This window comes from Panthera leo, chromosome C1 (genome assembly GCF_018350215.1).
Source record: "Panthera leo isolate Ple1 chromosome C1, P.leo_Ple1_pat1.1, whole genome shotgun sequence".
Taxonomy (NCBI): domain Eukaryota; kingdom Metazoa; phylum Chordata; class Mammalia; order Carnivora; family Felidae; genus Panthera; species Panthera leo.
The window spans coordinates 207003093-207015488 of NC_056686.1; the positions used below are offsets into that span (position 1 = coordinate 207003093).

At 42.3% G+C, this 12396-nt stretch overlaps 1 protein-coding gene across 7 annotated transcripts in view; it reads right to left on the reverse strand.

Annotated features, from left to right (window-relative positions):
- The window catches only part of DOCK10 (dedicator of cytokinesis 10), a 266256-nt gene that overhangs the window by 149333 nt on the left and 104527 nt on the right, over positions 1-12396 (reverse strand). For 6 of the 7 annotated variants that reach the window (XM_042950329.1, XM_042950326.1, XM_042950328.1 and 3 more), the window contains exon 2: positions 4695-4814. In XM_042950329.1, the coding sequence (XP_042806263.1) occupies positions 4695-4814 (120 nt within the window). The remainder of the gene's footprint in view (positions 1-4694; positions 4815-12396) is intronic. The other variant, XM_042950324.1, reaches the window with a different exon arrangement.

Consider the following 12396-nt stretch of genomic DNA (forward strand, 5'->3'; position numbering starts at 1 on the left):
CTCATAGCTTGGAGCCTGCTTGGATTTTGTGTCTCCCTCTCTCTCTCTGCCTCTGCCCCTCCCTCTACCTGCACCCTGTCTCTCCCTCAAAAATAAGATAAAACATTAAAAAAAAAAAAGGCAAGTAATAAGGATGATGTGACAGAGTGACACAGCACGGTTGGGATCATGGATGGTTCTTTGGAGAGGCAGCATCCGAACCGAAGTGAATGAAAAACAGGGACAGGTTGTGCCAAGAGCAGACTTGCCCTGACAGGGGGGATGAGCTTGGCAAGTTCAAGGAGCAGAGAAAATGCTAGGTTTCCACGCAGTGACCAAGAGAAACAGGACAAGGAGATTAGGGCACAGGGGTCATCAGGCACCAGGTGACGGGGACAGTGGTGAGAAGCTGGTTTGGACTCTGAAGGCTGTGGGAAACCACTGGAAAGTTCGAACCAGGGCTGTGGTATTCACTGTCTGATTTGTATTTCCAAAGCTTCCTTTAAATGAGTGCATAGGAGGAAGCAGGAAGACTGGTTAAAGGCCACTTTTGGGCATCGAGGCAAAAAAAGGATGTGATGGTGGGGGCCAGCAACTGAATAGGGAGAAAAACTGCAGGAATCCTGCCTTGGTGAAAAACAATCTCCTTTAAGGTGCATCAAGTAGCCGTTGAAGCCCCTGTTTCTTGAAATTTCTTCACCCTAAGAAGCCAGCATTCTTCATCAACTTTACGTTTCATCCATATTAGGGCGCACACTCCTTAACTAGACGGATTTGGCTTTTCTTGTCAGCCTCGCTTGTCTGGGAAGTGCTGTTCTATATTCAGCGCCTCGTGGGTGCTGAATAAATATTGATTAAACAAACCAAGTAATGAATCAGGTCTGCTGCAAGTGCGGGCGCTTGGTAAGGTGGAAAGACAGAAGCGCGCTGGATTCTCCTGGCCTTAGGGCACAGCTGGGCTCAGGGCATTTGGAGCGGGGGCGGTGGGAAGTTGGGAGCCACCCCACTCCTTCCAGTCTGTCATGCCCGGGGGTGGGGGTGGTCACTCTATTGCCCCGTCCCACTGGGTGAGCGGAGAACGGTCCACGCTCATCCCGGAGAATCCTTACTCATCGCTCAAGGATGAGCCTGGAAAATGGTCCTCCGGCTGGGGGCACGGGGGCTTCCTGTTGGCGGGCAACACCCCTGAAATGTGACATGAGCTGTGGATGCAGTGGACGGGGGCAGAGGGCACTGAGAGAAGGGTCTCACTCTACAGAGGGGGAGGTGAGAAACCTCCCAAATGCACACAGTTCTGCTTGTTATGGCAGGGCCGCCCCAACTTTTTCTGTAAAGGGCCAGATAATACATCTTTCAGGGCCCTCTACCTCTGCTGCAATCCTGCCGAGCGTCACAAACGCAGCCACTGACAGTGGGTAAAAGAAGGGGGCAGCACCGTGCTGTTCAAATACAACTTCATTTACAGGTACCAAAACCTGAATTTCATAGCATTTTCATGGGTTACAAAATATTCTTCTTTTTTTCCTTCAATGATTTAGCCAGTTCTGTGTAGGAAAAAAAAGGTAGGATAAAAAAACAACATAAAAATCATTCTTTGTTCATGGTGGGCCAGACAAAAACAGGCGGCAGGCCATCCATGAGTCATGGCTTGTCAACCCCGACTCTGTAGAGGAGAAAAGAGGGAAGACAATCTATCTGAATTTTGTTCAAAAACTGACAATTGAGGGGCACCTGGGTGGCTCAGGCGGTTGAGCATCTGACTTCGGCTCAGGTCATGATCTCGCGGTTTGTGAGTTCGAGGCCCGCATCGGACCCTGTGCTGACAGCTCAGAGCCTGGAGCCTCCTTCGGATTCTATGCCTCCCTCTCTCTCTGCCCCTCCTCCACTCTCTCTCTCTCTCAAAAATAAATAAACATTAAAGAAATTCAAAAACTGACAGTTTTACATGGTAATAATATTCAAAACTCCTTTTGTCAGGTGCTTGATACAAATGACGATTTAACTGTATGATACGACATCTCCTGATCCTACAGACGAGGTGGCATCCAATATCTTTTGAGCACCTGCTAATTAAGAGCTATTCTCTCCCAGCTGGTCCCCCAGCTTCCTCTTCACCCTGTTATTTGTTGTCCACACAGAGGTTGGGTGAGCTTCCAATAATATACACCAAGTCAGTTTTTCTCCTTCTTTTTATTTATTTATTTTTAAAGGTTAATTTATTTTTTAATGTTTATCTTTGAGAGAGAGAGAGAGAGAGAGACAGAGAACAGGGAAGGAGCAGAGAGAGAAGGAGGCAGAAAATCTGAAGCAGACCCCAGGCTCTGAGCTGTCAGCACAGAGCCCCACGCGGGGCTCGAACCCACAAACCACGAGATCATGCCCTGAGCCGAAGTCGGATGCATAACCGACTGAGCCACCCAGAAGACCCAGTTTTTCTCCTTCTTGAAACAGACCCATGGCCTGCCACTTGCCACTTGCATTTGGAACAAGACGCAAATGCCTTATCTCGTCCTGGCCTGACCTGGTCTCTGACCACTCTGTCCACAGCTGTCCAGGGCCTTTCTAGCAGCTTCCTTCAGCCTGAGATGCTCCTTTCCTCCTCTGGTTTTAGTGGGGTTGGTCTTCCTTGGGGATTCAGAACTCAGTTCAAATGTCACTGTTTTTTCTATGACATGGCCCTGTCTCATTTTCTTCATAGAACTGGTCTTCAATCCCAATTATCTTGTTAGTTAAACTGTTTACTCATTTCTGCCTGATTCATCTGACCGAAAGGTAATCCCCACTAAAACCAGGCAATTTCTGTCCAATCGCTGCTGCTTCGCCATTCTGGCATTAATGCTTAACAGTCAGTATTATATACTATTATTACATATTATATATTACATATTTGGTGAATGAATAAAGGAAGGAAATGGTCTGAGGGGTGAGAGAATGTTACGTTTAGGATTGTGCTGGTATTTTACTATGAAGGTGCCCGTGATGACAGCGTTAGGGATTGGGTGGGGGAGGAAGAGTACGAACTTTAGATGAGCAAAGCCCAGATTTTGGAAAGGCCCTTGGGAAATGTTAAGGTGTTTGCCCTTTGTTTTGAAGGCAATGGGGGTGGCCACAGAAAGCTTTTAAGCAAGCATAGGATGAAAGAATTCAGTGTATTTACTAGAACATTCACCTCTGGGAAAATAAAGAAGTATGTAAGCTATCATGTGCTTGGTTTACACCATTAAGGATGGCAAAGGTCCTAGAGTAGTAATCAGCCGATCTTTAACTTAAACAAGAGTGGAAAGATGCCAAGAAATGAATTCAAATTCAGTGCAAATGTCACAACCCATCCTCTACTCCCTCCTTGAGCTGGGGACATGTGAGGTGGCTTTTGCCACCTTTCTGAAAGCCAGAGCTAGAATGCAAAGGTCTCCAAGTTTCGAGGATTTTCCTGTTGACAGAAAGAGTCTTCATAAAAGTTTACCTTCAGTATGAAAGACAGTGAGGGTGTGAAATTAAAAACAAAAAACAAAAAACAAAAAACACAACATGGCTCAGCTTGGTGATTGCAGTTCAAGCCGCGGTGGCCTGGTCCAACCACGGAAGTGACATTTCTCTGCCCGAGATAAGGCTCTCATAAAGTATGTCAAACAGTAAATCAGGAGCCCTTTAAAAATTGGAAAAAGCAAATCAAAAGAGTTTCTTGTTTCCTATCTACCAATCTGTCTCCTTTCTTCCATCCCTCTTTGTACTTGGAACAGAAAATTGTTAACTTCCTTTCTTACGAATCCATGGAGGAAGGTGGAAATAATTGACCTTTAGAAACCAGAAGCCAGATCTGCCCCAAAGTTAAGAGAGGGGACAGAAGTGTGAGGCTGGCTGAGGCAGGGTGAGCATGAGACCCAAGCCACTCAACACAAGTTTCCATGGACAGTGGCTACTTCACAAGATGACCCTGAAGCTGCCTTTTCATCGGCTTCAAGATGTTCATTTGTGATGTCTCCGGCTACCTTTCTTCTAGGAAGAAGGTTACCATCTGCCCGCTGAGATCTCTGCTTACACAGATATTTACTAACAATTTAAAAATGTTTAAGAGGACCACAGATAGAGTGCCAAAGACACACGGGTGCTCATCAGCTGTCATTTTACTGTGCTTGTGTCTGACTCCTAGGGGGACTGCCTTTTTATTCATTCTCTCTCCCACCTTCAGGAGCATTCCATGTGCTGGTGGGCATTGTCCTCAGATCCTAAATCTTTCCATGAACATGTGCTGCCTACCTTTCTCTGCACACAAGCCTCAACATTTCCTTACAAAAGGACAGCCAAGGTGAAGGGTGATTTTTAAGAACTGCAAGTTTTGTGCCGAGAAGATTCCTACCTCTGCCATTGGTTGGTTTCAGTTGCTCGGAAGCTTTCGGTCAGAAAGGGGGGAAGGAGGAAGTGCTCTCTGAGGCCAGGTAAGGTAGCAGCTAGAAACCCAGACATTGGCAGGGATACCAGTACCGCCTGGAACCAGGCAGCATTCTGTGCATCTCCTGTCTCAAAAGGCCACCGTGGTACCACCTCTCTCATCGATGTGGCTTCCCACTGCAGTGACTGTGACGTAGGATAGCCACAGGAAGAAGTGCTCTGCACCTTGAATCTATAAGGGAGGACAGTGACCCAGCTTGGGATGGTCTTCGATCATTCTGTGGGCCCCTCCCCGAACTTAGATGCCTTGAAAAGATAATGCTTACTGAAAAGTCGTCACTGGGGAAGAACAGGAGATCTCGAAGGGGATCATTCCGATAGGTCTTTTCAAGTTCTTCAATGACGGTTTCATAATCCAAAGGCTCGAGAAGTTTGGGCTTTTCCTGCTGTGGAAAAGGAAAATAGGGTATTAACCACGGACACACATAATCTTGCTTGTTCTCAGTGCCCGGTTGGATTTCAGTTCTTAGTATTACCAAGGTTTTGACATCATGCAGTCCTTCCAATGGAGTCACAGGGACCCCAAGCATTTAGGGCAAAGCCACATGACTATCATTTCCAGATCTGAAATAATATGAGAAGACCCTGAAATACTTGACGTCTTGCTCAGTAACTCAAGCTGTTCGCACGGAGCCCCCAAAGCTCACTGGAGTCAGCCAAACACATCCACTGAATTATGTAAATTTTCTCTTTGTCTATTTGAAGAAAGGTCTTCTGCCTACTTGCTACAGTATTATGATCATCATCTGTTTTGCTGAATTAGATCTTTCCTTGTGAGGTTTACCTGGCTCTATTTTAAAATGTTGGCTCCCTATTAGCAAGCAAAGTATCATGGGCTGTCTTCGTTGTTACTGCGGCCTGGATCCTGTGTCAGGATTAATTGCTTGGCTCGGAGCCTCTTTGCCACAACAGAGAGAAGCTGGGTGATTCTCTAACAGAACTGAGCGACACAACTATTAAGGGCGTAGTGTGGTGAAAGTGGAGAAGAGTCTGAAAAAACAGCCAGATAATCGCACTACATTAAAATCCTGAAACCGGGAGGAAAGACACCTCCTTCAAAGAAACTGCCCATTCCACCAAGTGACCAACACCAGTGGGGGAAGGTGTGGCTATTTTGTTACAGGGTTGACGTGTTTACTCCAAAACCGTGAGAAAAATAGGTCCCCAAATAAAGAATAAAACATGATAAAGCAGAAAACCAAAGACACAGTCTTGAGTTCCCTAGCTCTTCAATGAAATATTTATGCAACTTAAATGAAAAAGGATGACCTTTGGGATTATTTACGGGGCTCTTGGAAGCTGGAGGGGTCACCGTGAAATCTAGATACTAAAGGGAATGTCATAAATGGAGAACAGTTTTTTCCCTCTATCATGTCAATGACATCGACAGTTTCCTGCCAACCTTACCCCTTCCCAGTCTGCAAAGCACAAAGATTTAGCTTTGATTTCTAAGGCCTTCTTTGGAAGATCTCCGCTGGTAAGGTCCTAGAAACTTCCACCAACATTTTAGTAATTGCTAATTGGCTCCTCAAAATAGCAGTGTTTTTTCCAAATAGAAACAAAACCAAAACAAGATGTGACCCAGTGGGCCACCAACAAGGATTTCCATGTACTTCCTGCATTGAAACAAAATGAAAGAAACCCATTTTACAGATGCTTAAGTAAACTGAGGATGATGCAAGGTGAATATTCTCTCTGGAAGGGTCTTCAAGTAAGATCACCAGATTTAGCAAATAAAAACACAGGACTCCCCGTGATATTTGGAGAAAAGATGGTTAGTCATCTGACACAACCTCTTTAGTGAAAGACCTGTGTGAAATGTTCACTGTTTTGAAGCAGAAGACACAGAGATGTTATGGTGTGATTTGGGTAATTAAAAAAACCCCAAAGAACCCCAAAAAGCTCCTTCTAGAATTTTCTGCCTTTTGACATGATTATTCTATGTAGACTTATTTTAAGTTCCATCTCCCTAGTTTCCCAGGCCAAGGTTAAGCCCAAGAATCACAAATGGATAGCTCAAGAGGCACATGCTGCCTCCAGATGTTAGATCTGGCCTTATTTTAGTTTATTTTTAGTTGGCTTCGAACATCTTCAAGTAGCCACAATTCACTCCAGTTCAGCTATAGACCTCAGTGCTCCTCACCTACTACCTCTTACCCTGTAATGTCACACGTTGCATTACCAACTGCTCCCTCAGGCCTTCAAGTCTGAGACACATGGCTGATTTGGGAACCTCTTTTTCTCCTTCTTGTAATATTGTGTTTATGCATGAAATGTGTAGCAAGTGAACCACAGATTTGGTTGGTTATGTCCCCTTCTGTCACTGGATCTCCAGCTTAAGCGTGCTGACGCCTTTCAGTGCTCATATACCAACAGCCCGTGATGTGGTTACTAATACTTTCTCTCTGCTCCCGTTCCTCACATAGACATGAACAAGACGGTGAGAGTGTGGCTTTGTGCGTGTTGCAAATTATGGGTTTAAAAGCAAATGGCATAAGATGTTTTCGGAGGCTTTTACAATCCTGTTCTCACCATCCTTTTAATGTTATCTCCCTTAGTTGCAAACTTGAGCATTAATAAATAAGCTGGAGACAAGAAGACCATTAAAGAAGATGTCTCCCTAGGGGCCCACGCTCCACCTAGAATTAGCCCCACCTAAATGAGTACAATGGGAAAATCAGAGCTCACAAGTCACAGGGTATTAATAAAACCATAGAAAGACGAAATCCCAAACTTCCCTTGAGGTACCCAATAAAAGGCGTAGCCTGCAAACATCTGTTGGCAGGTGTATTTTTATTAATGCATTTCAGGCTATGGTATGTCAGCCAATCAATGAATGACATTTATCAAGCCTTTCCTGTAGAAATGTTGCACTGAAGTTATTTTAAGGTTATTTGGGGGCTGCAAAACCCAACAGAGCTGCTTCAAATAATGCATTCCCTTTGTTACTTCCGGGGGATATATTAGGAAAGCTCTGTCTTTCCAGGGAATGTGTCAGTCAATGGGCAGCATTCGAGACATCCGGTGTTTCTTCATTTTGTGGATATGAGGTCTAAAAATGAAAATCACAATGATATATTCCGTAGCACCTAGGGCTTGGGATTTGCTGATGCTTGGCATGAATGCTTTACGCATCTGCGATGGTCAGGATCCAGGTCATGGGACCACAGTTTTCTCTGGAGCAAGACAGCTGTCTGTTCAGTGTTATGGTCAAAGAGACAGATGTATTTGAGGATGGTGGAATCAGTTAATTTCTCACTACTGCTCCTTGCAGAGACGTTGAGTGCAAATGAGAACTGAGTAGCATTGATTTATAGCTTTAGAACAGTTGGGTTGTCCCTCCTGAATTTAATGTGCCTCCTTCTTTTGGAAATGCACCAACTGGGCTAAGGCATGTGCCAAGATTGCCCTGAATTGGATTGGATTTTTATAGTGCTTTTTACTCTTACTCTCTCTCAAATGACTAATGAATTTCATTAGCTGTTCTACAATCGCTCCAGGCATGGGAAAAGGCACCCAGCAGTATCTGTTATTATGCAACAGGGCTGGTGTTATGCCACAGTGGTAATAGGGCCTGTTCTTCTCCTACGTATTGAGAGATTTGTTTGATCTACTTCCCCAAATCCACAGCTCGCCTCCAATTCAACTTCACTGCAGAAGAACGGGCTCCTGTCGCAAACACAAATGCTCTCTTTTCCTCTTCTTATTCCACCAGTTCTCATGGAATGCCAACACGGTATCTAAGCCTTGGAGTTGGTAAACCTGCCATCTTAGTAATAGCCAAGGCTGTCAAGAGCCGTTTAATTTGCTTGGAAAGCAGACTGGCCATGCCTTAGTTAAAGATGCAAGTTTCAAGAGCACAGTACACTGTTGCAAGGATCTGAATTAATTTTGTAATTATAATTCAAAATTACATGGGTGAAAAATGACACCGAAGACCTAAGCATTTGAAGCATGCAACAATGAAAAGTTAAATGACTAAGTTACCAACCTAGCCTTTTCTCCAGAATAGAAGTACAATCTAACTAAGAAACAACCTAGACTAGCCAGCCTTGTTTTACAGAGTCCAAAGCAAAAGGTAGAGTGTGATTACAGGTGTTCTATGCTGAGATGAGCAGAGAGGGTAACATGCACTCTGGAACCAGAATTCCTGGGGTTCTGTCTGGAATTCTGCTTATGGGTATGCAATGTCGGGCATGTTAATTACAATCTCTGTGCTGTGCAGTGAAGGAAACAATCCATAAAACTACAAGGCAACTGACAGTATGGGAGAAGATATTTCATACGACATATCAGATAAAGGGTTAGTCTCCAAAATATATAAAGAACTTACCAAACTCAACACCCCAAAACCAAATAATCCAGTGAAGAAATGGGCAAAAGACACGAATAGACATTTTTCCAAAGAAGACAACCAGATGGCTAACAGACATATGAACAGATGCTCAACATCACTCATCATGAGGGAAATATAAATCAAAACCAGGATGAGTTACCACCTCACACCTGTCAGAATGGCTAAAATTAACAACTCAGGAGACAACGGATGTTGGTGAGGATGTGGAGAAAGGGGAACCCTGTGCACCGCTGGTGGGAATGCAAACTGGTGCAGCCACTCTGGAAAACAGTATGGAGGTACCTCAAAAAAGTAAAAATAGAACTCCCCTGTGACCCAGTAATTGCACTACTAGGTATTTATCCAAAGGATACAAAAATGCTGATTCGAAGGGGCACATGCACTCCAAAGTTTATAGCAGCACTGTCGACAATAGCCAAATTGTGGAAAGAGTCCAAATGTCCATCAACTGATGAATGGGTAAAGAAAATATGGTACACACACACACACACACACACACACACACACACACACAGTGGAGTACGACTAGGTGATCAAAAAGAACAAAATCTTGCCATTTGCATCAATGTGGGTAGAACTAGAGTGTATTATACTAAGTGAAATGAGTCAGTCAGAGAAACAAATATCATATGATTTCACTCATATGTGGAATTTAAGAAACAAAACAAATGAACACAGGGGAAGGGAAGGAAAAATAAGATAAAAACAAAGGGAGGCAAACCATAAGAGACTCTTAAGTACAGAGCAAACTGAGGGCTACTGGAGGGATGTTAGGTGGGGCGATGGGCTAAATGGGTGATGGGCATTAGGGAGGGCACTTGGGATAAGCACTGGGAGGTATATGTGAGTCATGACTCATTATTACACTATATGTTAACTAACTTGGATTAAAAAAAAAAGAATCTCTGTACCTTAGTTTATAAACTGCAAAATGGATATCTTAGTAGGAACTACATTGTAGGATTAAATGAGGTAATATAGTTATGCTTTAGAATAGCATCACACCCACAGTACTAATTACGTAAGTGTGAAGTAGATAAAGTCTGTGAGTTTACATTTTCACTAGTCATGAATTTAAAGCATTTGCCTTGTAAATTGAATGTGTACAGAGAGCAAATAGGAGGCGTTCAGTAAATATCTGTTGAGTAAATAAGTTTGTATCTTTTCACCCAGGAATTTCTGTTCTTGAGACTATGTTTTTAAGAAATAACTCCACATATAAGCCAAGATTTATAAAACGGTGTCTTTGCAATATTATCTTCGTAACGGCATGGAGAAAATATATTCACCTTAATCCAGGAGGGATAAGAAAGGAAGGCAGGATGATGGAGGCTGTATCCCCAAAGTGAAGACACTGGAGTTCCTGCTCAGAAACAACGATTGGTATTTTTCAGACTTGTGTGCAGTGGAGAGAGGCTTACTGCTCTAATGGGCTTGGGGAAGGACGCTGGAAATAGGATGTGGGTTAAAACACACTAATGAATGATTGTGCAATATCTGCCACGGTTTCCTCCTTGTAACTCTTCAATTCTTTAGTAAGGATAGTAACAATGTTTTGCATATGATTGGCTTTTGCCTGGGTGGGGGGGGTGGGGGGGGGTGGGGGGGTGGGGAATAGGAGGGTGGGGTCCGTGATCAAGATGTCCAAGATGGCGAGATTTGCCGCAAAAGGAGAGACGATTGTTCAAGACGCATGCATATTACAATACGAAAGTTTGAATCCAAAATATTTAGACCTCTAAGGGATAGTAAGGCCTGAAGGACAAGGCCGGCTAAAAATGGGTGATGGGTATTGAGGAGGGCACCTTTTGGGATGAGCACTGGGTGTTGTATGGAAACCAATTTGACAATAAATTTCATATATTGAAAAATAAATAAACAAATAAACATTTAAAAAAATAAATAAAAATGGGAAACAGTAAATCATTGAGGATAAGGAGTTACAATGAAATTATGGCACATCCATTCTAGGAAACAATACACGCTCATTTCAACTGAGTTTTTGGAAGTTTGTAATAACAAGCAAAATCGCTTATGTATTATTGTTAAATAAAAATGAGAATAAATATTGCACACCAGAGTTTAAATGTATTAATTATTGTTTATTTTATTATTTTTTTTCAAAAGTGCTTAAATGGTACATTCTAAGTGCTTTGAAGATACAATCTTAAATTTTGTTTCCCTCATTCATTTTATTTTTCATGGAATTCTGCCTGTTTCTTTTTTTCTTTTTAATTTTTGTTTCAATTCTAGGTAGTTAACATACAGAGCAGTATTGGTTTCAGGAGTAGAGAGGAATTGAATTTAAACTTAATTTTAATCTGCATAAGATCTAAAAAATTTAAAGAAAGCAGATTAGAGATATAGGTCTATATATGATCATGATGGGATGGGTTATGACATTTAGGTATTTGCTATTTTGATTTCTCACATTTTCCAAATTTTCTACAATGAACGTGTATTGCTTTCATCACGGTGAAAAAATGAACTTGGTCTTTCAAAGCTACCATGCCTTCATGGAAACACTGGGGAATTGTTTGATTTTAAAACTGTTTACCCTTTGAAGACATACCAGAGAGAAAACCTCAAAAATTGTAGCAGGAACTTTGCATGGAGGTTCAACCAGTAACAGCCTCAAGTAACTAAAAAAAAAAGACCTATAAAACACTGGGGAAAGAGGACTGGGGAAAATAATTACAGGTTATGTATGTGGTCCTAGAATCTACTGTCAGCAAAAAAGGAGAACAATTAGCAATGTATCAATGAAAAGTATTTTGAGCTCTGGAGGGAACCACAGACATCTGCTAAGTTCCTCAAACACCTCTGTGCATTGGTCATTATAGCAAATGATGAGAAGTCAGAATCTGTAGTTGGAGGGCCACAGTCTTTTATCTACCAGCTGTGTAAGTGGGACAAGGTACTTACGTTGAGACTGAGTGAAGCTGATTTAAAGGAGTCAAAGGGCGACTTCCTGTTTATAGCAGTGTTATTATAAGGATCAAGGACATGAGGTATGAGAGGGTATTAAGCGAACGACCGAACGCCAGACAAATATAGATCTGTCTTTGAAAAGCGCTGAAATTACCCTACATGTTTTACCCAAAAGCATATACCAAAACCAAGTCAATCCAACCAATCAATTAAATCCATTACACTAAATTCCTCATGTACCCAGAAACTATGGTACATGCTTCTGTATTTATTATCTAAATTTCCTTTAAAAAAAAAAAAAACTTAATAGCTAGCTATTCTGTGGAAACAAAAGAACTAATAACATAAGGAAAACACTGACATTTTTTTTTAAAAAGGGCAGCATCTACACTGTGAATTGCCTGAATCAAGTCAGGCTGCTGTACCCTGCAAAGAAAAAAGGAAGGAAATCTACCTAATCAAGTACGTCAGCAAATAAAGTGACTATGAAATTCTGCCTCAAATTCTACCTTGAGAAACAGCCTAGAAAACATTTTTATATATTTATACTTCTGAATTAAAAAAAAAGATTAAATTTAAGATTAGTTCAGTATTAAACTCATACGTAGAGACAATCAAGTTGGAGATATAGGATGTCTTTCTGTAGGTCTCACCTACATTCATGCAGGTCAAGTTTATCA